General features: G+C 35.7%; 1 protein-coding gene across 1 annotated transcript; it reads right to left on the bottom strand.

The window, feature by feature from the left end:
- Positions 1-734: 734 nt before the first annotated feature.
- On the bottom strand, positions 735-12,443 carry LOC113849056 (clathrin heavy chain 2-like). The gene is made up of 30 exons (XM_027478637.1): positions 12,314-12,443; positions 11,976-12,180; positions 11,782-11,870; positions 11,600-11,678; positions 11,343-11,470; positions 9,855-9,953; positions 9,651-9,759; positions 9,240-9,319; positions 8,936-9,163; positions 8,786-8,851; positions 7,958-8,074; positions 7,659-7,856; positions 7,372-7,488; positions 6,757-6,816; positions 6,312-6,398; positions 5,869-5,952; positions 5,636-5,770; positions 5,487-5,549; positions 5,304-5,408; positions 5,104-5,216; positions 4,739-4,991; positions 4,484-4,620; positions 4,128-4,406; positions 3,035-4,037; positions 2,303-2,788; positions 2,003-2,173; positions 1,724-1,909; positions 1,393-1,515; positions 1,188-1,298; positions 735-1,103 (listed from the first exon to the last, which is right to left on the bottom strand). The coding sequence occupies exons 1-30, from the start codon at positions 12,353-12,355 to the stop codon at positions 951-953; spliced, it is 5,106 nt and encodes a 1,701-aa protein (XP_027334438.1). The 5' UTR covers positions 12,356-12,443; the 3' UTR covers positions 735-950.
- Between the last annotated feature and the right edge of the window lie 1,248 nt (positions 12,444-13,691).

The following is a 13,691-nucleotide window of genomic DNA, read 5'->3' as shown; positions in this document are numbered from 1 at the left end:
AGATCATTGGAGCAATATTTTCGATTTTTTTTTTATACTTATTAATTTTATTTATTTTCGTTATTTATTTATTTGAATTACATCTTTGAACTTGAGGCATTTGTTGACAACAGTCGATCAAGAATTAGATTATATTAACAAATTTTAGCATATAATTAAATAGACCTAATCCAACTAATTTTTTGGTCAACAAATCCAACTTATTTTGAAAAATGTCTGACCCACGTTGTACCAGCCTGTTGTTGTCCAAGAAATATGCATTGTACTAGCTCAACAAATCATCAAATGTATGTTGGTGTATTGATAAAAAGAGGATTATAAACAAAGTGTTCAGAAGTTGTCCACATACAAAATACATTAGTACTAAATATGCCTACTAATCGAAATGCTTTATCACGAATAACGACACCACTACAAATTTAAAGTGCTGAAACTAGAGCAGATAATTCGAAACAATTGGAATGGATAATAATAATAATATAGAAAGGCTAACTTACAACTTTGAAAGAAAAAAGAAATTTAAGAGACCTTTTTTATATTATATGAACGTTTATGTACCACGAAAGAACAAAATTTTCTTAGTCCTAATCAGATTACATGACTTCACAACTACGAAAACAAATAATAATCAGGGAAAATAAACTACACAGGCCTCAACCAAGCCGTTGCTCAAAAGAGATACAATCAAGATCATTTGACCGCCTGGCTCTCGAGAAAATGATCAAACAAGCCGGATAGTAAGAAAGCAAAAGAAATAAGAACTCAAAATTTTCAATGAAGAAAGCCGCCGTCAAAGGAGAAAATCATCTTGAATGAAAGGCAGATGCTTGGTGCCACCACGTCAAATTTTTTAACCCTGAGAAAGTCACCTTGAATGAAAAAATGGGAGATTCTAAACTGTCTAGCTTTACCAGGAAAAAATTGTCGCAAAATTACTGTGAATCGGTAGATTAATAACCCATTGGAGGCATGCCAAAAGGAGGCATTGGTGGCATCCCCATTCCACCCATTGGTGGAGGGTGTGGCGGAGGACCATAACCTCCTCCCATTCCTGGCATTGGAGGTGCTGGCAGAGCGAGAGGCAGCAACTGGGCATACATATTCTGGAGATCATTGAAAACACTGTTAATTCAACAATCACACAAATTATAAAACTGTCTTGTAAAAAGGAAATTTGAAAAAGGTACCTGCTGAGCAATAGTGTCTTTCTCCTCCTTTTCCTTGGCTTTCTCTTCATTTTGAGCTTCAATTTTATCCTTGATAAGGTCGTCCACTTTGCTTGTATACTCTCGAATAAACTTAAACAAACAAATAAATAAATGGTTAAAAATAAAAGAATATATTTTCTCCTTTAATGAATTTTTTTTTAAAAAACCCCAAATAAAAACATACCTGTAAGAGATACGGGAAAGCAAAATCAATCATGTTGTTCATCCAAGCTAGCTCAAGAGCAACATCTGGCCGTATAAGATCATAACAGACAAAGAGGCATGATGCAAAACACTCTTTCTTCCCCTGCAAATATATCAATATTATCCCTTTGTAAGTTGAGAGAAAAGAACTGGTGCTGGAAACATGAGGAAGAAAACAATAGCAGCATTTCTAGAAAGAGAATCAAAATTATTTCAAAGTGAAGTAGTGGTCAAACTGCACTATGCCAAAAGGCCTAATCTATGATTACCAGAGTTTGATATTTCAAGGAAAAGGACAAGAAAATCAAAACCTGCTCAATAAAATAAACCAGCAAATCTTCTGAGAGTTCACGGTCACCAGATTGAGAGCAAGTTTCCATACAGTCCTTGTAAAGATTGTCTTTCTTTGATAAAGCAATGGATTGCTTCCATCTGCCTGCTTTCTTGTAAATGTATGCAGCAACACGCCTCATTTCAAGAAGTTCATGCTTCTCAATCTGCTCATGTGTATTGTTGAAGCCAGTCAATAATAATTCAAACATTTTAAATTTCTTAGTAACATTCCCAGACAAAAGATAGGCAGGATTCACCTTCTGTGCAAGACCTATCTGATCAAAGTTGTCATGCAGATCTATTGATTCTCGAAGTCTGTCATAGTCCTCCTCCTCAACATAAATTTCATTCAAAGCTTCATTGACAGCAGACACATTGTTGCTTTGAACCGCAACCATGTATGGCTTAATTAATCTGAGGTGTCCAGCCTAAAATAAAAAAGACCAAGCAACAAACAATATTGCAGAATACCAGTTAAAAGCAATTAGTTATTGGTTATCTCACCAAATAATTTAGAAACTGTAGACATTTGGCAATATGGTATTCAAATTGCTGACCTTCCGCATTATATCTACTACACGAGTATGATCCACACGAAGAGCGATCACATTCAGAAGATCATTAATTACTTCAGGATGTTCTTGCAAGTAGAAGTGAACGGCCTTATAGTAAAGCTCCACACTTGCAACTTTAACTATAATGTCTTTGAATTGCATGTGGTCCCATGCTTCTGGAGAGTGATTCATTACAGTGGTTGCAGCATTATCAAACTCATCATATTGGATGTGTAAGTATGTAAGTTCTTTCCAATGCTGCTGTTCGTCACATGCCCGAATAAGCTTTGGAATGTTAAGCCGGGTTGAGAACAACTTAATGTGTTCCATTAGCTTCTCAGGACGATATCTTGCATAAAGAACTCCCAACTCAGTAAAGATACCCATGTGTGCACGCTCTAATCCTAACCCACTCTCCATTAGAGATATGAGTTCATTGAAGCATCCTCGGTTCTGATAATACTCGCTAACCTCCTCCAAATCACCCACCTTCATAATGACACAGTGAGTAGCCAGACAACAGCAAAAAGTTAGGCAAAGCAATCAATAGTTTTTCCGCAAAATGTTTGTACTTTGTAGTATTTACTAGTAGCTACATCCTTTAACTTGCATTTAAAGGATTTCCAATATGGGGGAAAATTTGTGTAACTGTTTTGGAATGAGGTGGGAGCAATCAATCCTTGTGGGTAGAAATTTCAAAGTTAAATTAAATTATATGCTAGAAAAAGGTGTCACCTGAATGATAACATTGAGACCACAAATCTGAGCTAAGCGGAATTCCTCAGCATCAACACACGCAAAACAAACTTCCTTCCATGTTTTTGAACTGTTAGCTTTCCTGGCAGCATCGACGGCACCTTGGAACTGTTTAAGCTTCACCAATGTGACTGCTAACTTAGCCCAGTTAGAAATAAAGGCAAATATGATTTTTGCAGCCTCGTACAAAGCCTCGTCATACAAGCGGTCTCCAACATTTGGTAAATTGGCAACATTTGGCATCAGTATAAACTCTTCAATTTCTCCAAGCCGGTCAATCTTAGCATAAGCATAAATGAGCTCACTGTCCACCTTGGGCTCTTTGGTCTTCTGCCTAACCATGAGAAGGTACTTTACCAGGTCATGATATACATCTGCATCTTCGGCAGCCTTTATAACCTCTAAGAAATGAGTTGCATCATCTGCACGAATGAATGATTCAATTGCTTCACTAACTAGTCCTTCCCTCAGTTGTGCTTTAGCCACCTGGCTCCAAACAGCATCTTCTTCAACTCGGAAAGCAAACTCCACAGCACGATCAATAGTACGAAGGTTATCTAGCAGGACATTAACAGCCTGAACATTCAAATTAAATTTCTTGAAAATAGAAAATGCCTCTTCAAATAGTTGTGCTTCCACAGCCACCTCCCCTACTGCAGGCCCATCAAAGTTGTCCAACCTGTTTATGTAATCCATAACTCTAGAAGGATCTGCCTTGATTGCAGTAAGGATCAGCAAATTTTGCAGATTAAAGTTTCCACTAAAAGCAGAATTCTGTAGCACAATCTTTTCAAGAAGCTCGATCAATTCATGAGGAAGATCAGCAGTCATAAAAGCTTTCACCGCAGCCGAAACTTGCTCAGGGCTCTTGCTTTCAGGCAAAGCGGTGGATACTACTTGATCAATCAACTGCCTTCTAAACTCATTCTCAGGATCAAGAACTTTCTCCCAGAGGTCAGAGTCCATCCTTTCCACAACATATCTGACACAAACACCAGGAAATAACATGAGTATCTTGGACTGGCATTATGAAATACAAAGACATCTTCCTTGTGAAGGACACAGTATATACCTTGCTTGGAGTTTGAACAAGGAATTTTTATTAGTAACATTAACAAGCTCATCATCGCATTGCCCTCTTCGATAAGCAACAACCGCAAGGGTAGGATCCCGCTTCTCACAATATTTACCAACAACACGAGAATCATAGTATGGGTTGGTTGTGAGAAAATGCTCAGGATTGTTGTTGCTGTCAATAATGATTTTACCTAGGGCATTATGTACATGTACATCCTGGCTTCCTTCACTTACAAGATGCTCCAAGAATTGAGTAAGCAAGCGGAGACGATTCCTATACATAAAAGGATAAATAAGAAAAGAATATGGCAATGATTCTGGAGATTAAAGGTAAAGAGAAAACTAGTGCACCTCTTCTCACATTCTTCAACCAAAGGCTCAACTGGCAGAAGGGAACGAACTGAAAGTATAAGACCTTTAATAAAATCTTCAGGGCATTCATCATCCAATAACTGTCCGACAACTAGAGGAGCATTTCCAGGATTGACCTAAAAGCAAGAAGTATATGTTTAGGTCTCAGTTTAAATTTTTTATAAGAAAGATTTAAAGCACACTCATATGCTAAGAATCACAAAAATCAAATACAACCCCTGAAAACAAAGTTACCTTTTGAACATAACCTTCAATATAGCGAAGCATGTTGTTAGTATAAAGATAATGGGTGAGATCCGGAACAAAACCAAAACGATCACAGACATTAATCAATGGACGTGCATCTGGAAGCTTGGCCTCCATAAGAAAATTCTTTGTCTTCTCTGCATCATAAAAGTTTGATTCCCTAGTTACACGCTCTACCTCCTTAATTTGTCCAGTTTTAGCAGCAGCTTCAATGTACTTGAAGTGAAGGTCAGGATCCTCACTTTACAAGTTAGAACAAAAAAACAAAATTAAAATTGAGAGAAAACTAGAAAAGCGAGGCAGGCTAACTAGTGAACTGAGGTCTTGTTCATTCTCCAATAAGAAAGAAATACCTGGAGCTCAAGTATGCACCCAAGAAAAAGTATAGTCCTTCATAGGATTTGAATTGCTCAAAGAGTTTGATGCATGCATCAATACCCAGCTGCTCAGAATACTCCTTAGCAGTCTGCAAATCATGTATTAGTAAGATTCTCTTACAGAATTCTAAAAAAGGGACAGGAAAGTCTTGTGGAAAATTGTTCGAAAATGTTACCTGCACAATTATTTGAAGATTGCCCCTAAGGTTGACCAGTAAAAGATCTTTCATACATTCAAGTGCCCATTCTCGAGAGAGGGTTCCAAAGAACTCAACTAAAGCCTGAAATGCATCATATAGTAAGAATATAAAACAAATTTATAATATATTAAGTCATTGGACAAAAATTGCAATCAGAACCTGGGGTTCAATGGCATGTGTATTCACAATGACACGTTTGATATCAGGCAATTCAGCATAATGCTGCACAAGACACAGATAACAAGGTTAAGGAAATTGTTCTGACAAGAAAACATTACACTGCCATCAGAACTAAAGAAGAAAAGAACCTGCAGAGCCCGTATGAAGAGGCCCGCCTTTTCACAGAGTTGTGCAATACGTGGGCGATCATAATGACTGAACATGCCATTGGCCAATATAGCATCAGCAACATTAGGAAAGGTCACAAGATTAATTTCCAGAACCTAAAAAAAGTTCATACACAATTGTAATTTACTTTTAAAATCTTTATATAACACCATCCAATTCAGGGACAGAGATAACAACACATAAAATATAGAACCTTTGTTTGAAGATTTCCATGTTCAGGTAGGTTTGGCTTCAGCACATCCAACAAAAAGGCTGTTGCCTCACGGATCAAATTCCTCTAAAAAGTAACAGAAGAAATATGTATAAACAAAAGTTCCAGCATACAAATAACAAAAAAGTAAAAACTTGGTTCTTACTTTTAACAAATAATTCTCAGTTGAAATTACAGAAAAGTATGTTACCCCAAGCAAGATAGCTATCAAAAGGCATTTCCAAATCCCGTTTTAAGAAAGAAAATTTTGGTTTCACAAAATTATTAATGTTTTTCATTTTAAATTTTAAAAAAGGAACAGAAAAAACAAAATGGAGATAAAAGAAAAAACATTGTACATGATACAGCCTTTTTAAAATTACAGGATAAGGAGAGCACAGTGAACCAAGTATCATTATAACAATAAGGGTAAACTGCAAATAAACCTGAAGAAAGAGATCAGTTATTGTGTTGTAGTCAATGGGGCATCCTCCCTCCATTTGAGACATCATCAGGGCAAAATTTACAGCACCCTGCAGTCAACAAGTTTTGAATTATGATACACATAAGAATGAAGAGAGAGAGAAATCAGCATGCAAGCTAAATAAATCGAATTTCAGAGTATATTTAGAAATATTGCTAATCTCCTCTAAAATTATAAATATTGCTAAAAGGAAAACATTATAAGCATGAAAAAAACATTTTCATTTGGACTCATTTAGCAGCCATTCATGGGTGATACTATTTTAAGCCATTCATGGGTGATACTATTTTAAGCAAGTTACAGTATGCTCACACTTCAAAACAAAAATAAGTGCACCACAAAAGTGAAGCAAATCAGAAGGTAAGGTAGAATAGAATCAAACATTTGTTCAGAAAAAACCTGCTTACCTGGGGATCTGTTCGTAAAATTGTTTGTAGAAGGAACAAATAGTCAGGTGCATATCCAACCTTCAGTGAAGAAAATGAGAAGAGTGCATAAAAAAGATAACATGGGAGGAAAACCCTCAGTAATAAATAATGACACTAATGTGTTCGGAAACATGTTAAAAAGCCTACAAACAGTGATCCAATATAAAAGTTATAACTAGTAGTGTTGAAGTAAACATAGATCTAAGAAAAGTTAAACGTGAAACCAAACCTGCAGTAAGACAAGATATAAATCTCTATACTGCTAATTTTACAACTTACAAAACCAAACAACAACAACAACAGCAAAACTTTATCCTATTAGATGAAGTCATCACACGACGCCGCTGGAGGGAAAACCAGTAAAGAAAATGAGATGACTGCATTAGAATATCATGGGGGAAAAACCCTAATTAATAAATAATGAGTCAATAAAACAAGATTTAAATCTCTATACTGCTATTTTTACAATTTACTAAACCTAATAATAGCAACATAGCCTTATCTCATTATGTGAAATCAGTTACATGAATTACACAATGTCATTGAACTTAATAAAAATCTACTAAACCTAACAAAACAAAACAAAAAAAGTACCTGCTTAGAATATATCAGGATCTTGTCAAATTCCCTCCTCTCTGCAAAAGCTGCAACAACTTTTGGTGTGGCTCTAGCTTTGATATAAATTTTCAATGCAAGGTCATTATCCACTGTCTGCATTATCATTAGGAAGGAAGACAAAGGAAAGAAAAGTGAAAAACAAATGTATTCCATCAAAAGGAATTGACAGTTTGGGGATATTCCTTCCCCAAAACATCACAAAATAAAATTCAAAAATAAGTCCAAGTGAAAAAATGAAAAACAATTTCAATTTCTGCCAGGACCTTGACAAGGTCACCAAGCTCCTCACTGCATTCAAGTTTATCCTCTGCTAGCCAATTTTCCAAAAGATTCTTTTTGTTCTGATTCACAACAAGCCGTGACAGTTCCAAGGACTCAAAAGCATTGAGTTTTCCCCTGGTTAACAGAGTTCCAAAGTATTGCAACAGTGGTGGTGTTTGCCCAGCTTGCACAGGTACACTCTGACGCAATTTAACAAAGGCAACTCAAGAACTTGACAAAAAGAGCATATTAAGATCTTGTATTAATGTGAATGGATCAACATGTATAATGCATAACATACCTGAAATTTAGCAACAGTGTCAGGAGTACGAAGTATTCCTTGAGGCGATTCTGCAGCAAGCTCTGCAGCTTCCTTATACTTGGTCTGAGCAAATAATTCTTGAAAACGCTTAACAACCTAAGAAAAAAGACAGCAACTTAACAATCACTACCAGTAAATAAAAATATGTAAAAATTGAAAAGAAAACCATGCTTTCCCATGGACCAAATCAACTAGGAAGAAGAAAATGGTGGCTTGGGCAAACTTTATTCCAAAACAAATTTCTGATCTTTGAATCAGAAGTGCACAAAAAATTGTGGTTGTTGTGCACATTTTTTATGCCAATATTATACTTCCCTGCACATACTTTTGATCCAGATCCCCTCAAGTAATTTAAGCTTACAGACTGTTGTGTGTCCATTTTAGTATTCTCCGTAAAAAAAAAAAAATTTATTTACACTAGCAGATGTCAAAAAATAATTATTAGAAAACTAAGCTTAACTTACTTCTAAAAACTAACTCAAAGGAGGAAGATTATCCTAGCCTTATAAGGAGTATTTTAGCTCTATTCCTAACTGACGTGAAACATCTTAACAAAAATAATATATTGTTCATTACTATGTTGCACACTAATATTAATTGTTATGCTGATAATTGTGCAGTGATAACACTCCTAGAATGCTTTTAGGACAACTACAATCCATTGAGAAAAAAGGCATGTAACAAAAAGTATTCAAGTATTCAACTGACTCAACAGAAAGCCAGCCAATTTTGAAGTCAATATGCAAAGTTTACAAATTCTGAAACAACTGATAAAAATATAAAATTATAAAATGCAGCTCTAGTTACCAATTCTTCTGCACCAGGGAGGTTTCCCCTTTTAGCAAGATTAACAGCAAGTTCCAAGTTGTTTAACTGCAAAAGATCCAAACAAACATTTAGATGCAGATACCAAAAAAGGTATCAATTTAAACAAAACCAGAGTTACGCATTAAATACCTGGCCACTAACAAAGGGTACAATGGTTGCCTCATTCACAGTAGCAAGCAAGACTTGGCCACGTCTATTTATAGCATAGAAGCCCCCCACTGATGATGCTTCTGAGGTCAAAAATATTGGATCAGGACTGATTCGATTTCTGTAAATTGCAGTGGCAGTCTCCAGATCATAGACAAATAACAGCCCAAGTTTTGTGATAACATATATCAAGCCATACTTATTTGAAATCTGCATAATAAAAACAAATCAAATATTCAACATAATTTCTATTGGGAATTGTGTATCCTATAGTTTACACATATACCTGCATTGATACAGGAAAGTCATCAGCAAAATCCGGAGGGAAGAACAGATCTGCTTGCTTTTTTGTAAATGATGGCTTCCCTGATAACAAATACCACATTACCAGAAGGTAGCGAGTAAACATGATTTGGAGGCAAGAACATGAACTACTTATAATATATACTCAATGGAAGTTTTATAGTTACATTTTTTTCCTCCATTTGAAAAGGGTCCTTTTATATTTATGATATATAATAAAGCTAAACTTCTATCGCTTAATGTACCATCATCTCCTATTTTATTAATTAATTGATAATTTGACCCTGAAAATTTATATTTACTTTGAAGATTTAAAAAAAAATACCAATATGTAGGTATGTGATGTGTTGATTGGCTACTAAAGGATAATCTAGCCATGCTTATGCAGTTATACCTGGCTGGGCTCCAAGTTCAATGACATGCATCTTCGAAGTAACCTGTCCAGCATTGATGCTCTTTGATGCAAAACAAATAAGAATTGAATCCTTATCATTGCCAGCAACCTACATGTTGCAAAAATCAAAATATCAAACAGCATTCAACCTATGAACCACAAGGTTAAAATTCATATTACAAATCACAAAGAAGACAAAAATACTCTAAACGAGGCAAATGAGGCAGCATGTGCTTCAAGAGCCTGGCTCCGTTGTTGATCCACAGAGAAGAGTTGCATGTTTCCTTTTACAAGTTGTGGTCTCTGTAAGCAACAAAATAAAATACCATCACTCAACAACTGATAATTTTGGAAGGTTTGATATTCTGCAATCTGAATCATGTCAAAAGATTAAACATTCAGGGACTTTTATGCACATTACAAAAAGTGCATAACTTATTGCAGCAAGGAAAAAGGACGGGAAAGGTTTGTTACTACTACAGGTGATAATTGGATCTATTTATCCATTAACCATATAGCCCATCCATATATAAATTCAACCTCTGCCCAATTATATAACTGTAAGGATTGAGTCAACATTCATTATCGAATGGTTAATGGTTTATCCAACATATATCTTAAACCATTGTCAATATATTAAAATAAAAAAATAAAATAGTAGTAAGTACACATATTTATTAATAGTGGCACTATAGTGGAACAGCTGAGCAGCCATAGACTGCTATAAAATTTGAATAGCGGCCGCAATGCTGCTATTGCAGCTCTAGAGTGAAACTTTTAAAAAACAAATTCATTTTTGCCATAAAAGTTATTGCTTTGAGGGATTTTTTATACTTTTATTGTTACTTACTTGTATGTTATGCCTAAGAACTATGACTTCTTACTTTTAATTATGCATATGTCATGGATTTTGAGCTTTTTTAAATATCTTTTAGCATTTATATACATAGTTTAAATTATTTAATTTATATATAAAATTTCTAAATAGTAGTCATTCGGTTATAGTTATTCTACTATAGCATTTTTGGTGTCTGTCGCTACGCACCGCTATCCAAAATTGATAACTATGAAGTACAATACTGCCAGCAATTTGATCACATGGTGTTGAGGCCACCTTATTTTTTACTACTCTCCAAAGATACAGTTCTGGACAACTTTCTTCCCTTTTCTTATCGTATTCTTTTTTTTCTCATAGTTTGATTTTGTTACTGATGTATTATAAAACCATTTATGTGTCTTCCCTTAATAGCTTAAGCATTTGATATCAAAGTTTCTATAACCAAGTGATCTAGAGTTCATTCCTTGTCACCTCCATTCTTCTAATAAAAAGGTTGAATTCAGCACAAGTGGGCCTGTGCATCATCCACACTTAAGCCCACCCAAAGGGATCTTGTGTGAGGAGGCATGTTAGATGTATCTTCGCCTAACAACTGAATCTTTTGAGATTGTTGGTCTATGACAGGTTTCAAATTTAGGTAATATATAGCATAGCCTTCATGTTGCACACAATGCCGATTGATGTCAGACATGGTTAACTTCCAGTTCCTATTACCGATATCGATTTAACTGTAAGGGTCAAAAAATATTGCATACTGTTATATATGGTGTTGTGTAACATACAATAAGGGGAATCGCTGATCCTGATACCTCCAAGTGCAAGGCCTAGAAAACTCCAAGAGAGGAAACACATACCTCAGGAGAACCAGGGGCAATTCCAATCAACACCAACCACTTCTCACTAGGATCACAACGATAATTGATTATCTGATTATTTGACAGATTAGCTGTTCGGTCAAACATCTTAACCGGCTCACCATCACCTACATATGAGATACGTTAAAAATATTAAATTCGCAATTCAGAAATGTTCCAGTAACACATTATAAAACGATCCACTGTCATATGCAGAATTACCACCATAAAGAGGCAACAGAACAATACGTCTTTACCTTCTATTGACCAATGATAAACAGATGACTGAGTGACTATGCCTAGTGTTCTCGGGGTTATCCACTTCCAAAAGACAACCTAAAGGAAACAGAGCACGTGGCAATCAATAATTAATAATCACACACATAACCCAACACAACACACACACCAAAATCAAAATCAAAACCATTAAAATGTTCACCTGTTGGTTCATTTGATGCGATTTCATCTTACTTTTCGATTCAATGTTAAATACTTGCAAATGATCCTGAGTAGTGCCAGGAACTTGAGCTGCATGGAGTACACAGAACATTGATAACACAACAAACCCTCCAAATCGCGATCAAATTCGAACCGCTATTAAAAAGTAATGTAACCATAGCATATAACATTTACCTTTAAGAGCAAGAATTTTGGTGTTAGGGTTCATGAGAGCAGAATCAGCAGTAATAGGGCGTCTGAGAGGTTGCATGGGCATGTTCATGTCGATCATAACGACACTGTTCTGAGGAGCGGTTTCCCTGACGCAAATGTACTTATCCGATTCCATCGTCACGTGCGTGAACGTGATGAATTGCGCATTGATTCCGACGCTTCCTAACTGCAAAAACGATCACAGAATCGCAATGTGAGAAAACAACAATGGAATCGAGAATGCCACGTGGCATTGGGATCTGAGTAAGGAAATGAAGTTCGGAAAAAGCGGAATTCGGTAATGGAAATGAGAAACGAACCGTTAAGGCTTCTCTCATGGAGATGGGAGCGTTCGCAGCCATTGTGAGAGTGGATCAGAGAGGAATTTGAGTGGTGAACGAGGCTCTGTTACGCTGCAAGACCTGAAGCAGCGAAGCCCGAGAGCGAGAAAGAGAGGGAGAAGAAGAAGGAGAGTGTGTGGAATGAGCAGAGAGAAACAGACAGCAAGGTGGAAATGGAAGGAGGATCATTCCTTTCTAAAAATGTTTTTGCTCTTTACACGTCAGAAGATCAGGGCCCACCATTACTATGGCCCAGTAATATTGTGGGCGTTGGGCTTAAAAGGCCCAAGTTTGCGAGAGATTGTGATTTTTTTGCATGGAATTTGGACGACAAAAAACAATTCTTGGTTATTGATGATATAGAAAGATATGATTATAGATGACCAAAAATAAAGATATGATCACACATTAATTATGATAAAGGATCAAAAGTGTAATTGAGGTAAAATTATATTTGGTCAAATTAAATGAATTTCATCTTCTTAGTTTAAATTAAGTCTAATTTATCTGATTCAATTTTCGCTTCTAACATACTTTTCTAGGTGATCAAGAATTTCATTTGGGTCATACCATATTCAAATTCAAAGCAAGCATCTCATTTGGGTGATACAATATTGCAACCTATATAAAATGTTAATCAGTTGACCCAAAATTTGATTTTTCTGGCTTACTCCAATTGACCATCTCCTTGTTTTAAAAATTGAGTGAACTTTCTCGAATGGGCAGCCCAGAGAACAAAGATTATTCTTTGAAAGATTCCAATTGTCACGTAGGAAATTAGTGACTATTTCTAGAAAACCATTTTATTTTGAAATTGTTAAGGTAAGATGGTTTCATGAACCTATTATTCATCATTATTTCAATTTAAATAGTTTACTCTTCCACATGGAGGAGAGGTACTTTTCTTAATCCACAGTATAAAGAAGTGATAAAGTTGTAGCTGTAAGATTAGAATGTTAATACAAAAATTGTTTGAAACTTTGTAAACGTCACTTGCACTTGCTTTGTCATCAATTAATCTTTTCGTGATGTGTTTGTTTATCTTGTTGCTAGCGTGTGGATGAGCTTGCCAATTGAAGTGATGGGTCACTATGGTCTATGGATGCAGCACTGACCTCAATTCATGGCCAAAATCCTTTAGAGACCCAATGTTCAGTTAAAATAATCGAAAAAAACAAATTTTCTTTTCTTTTCATGATTATTCCTCTTATTGGGTATTTTTCTCTATCCATTAACACAAAGCGAAAAGGAGAAGGAGGCACGCATCTTGTACCGCATATAATGCATCTTTGTCCAATCTCTGGCAAATTGAACAAGAAAAAAGCACCCAATTGCAAGTGCCATGTGCTGCATATAT

The sequence above is a fragment of the Abrus precatorius genome, unplaced genomic scaffold (genome assembly GCF_003935025.1).
Source record: "Abrus precatorius isolate BTA unplaced genomic scaffold, Abrus_2018 Scaffold9, whole genome shotgun sequence".
Classification (NCBI taxonomy): Eukaryota; Viridiplantae; Streptophyta; class Magnoliopsida; order Fabales; family Fabaceae; genus Abrus; species Abrus precatorius.
Note: the sequence above shows the minus strand (reverse complement) of the source record. Positions and strands in the feature narration are given on the sequence as shown.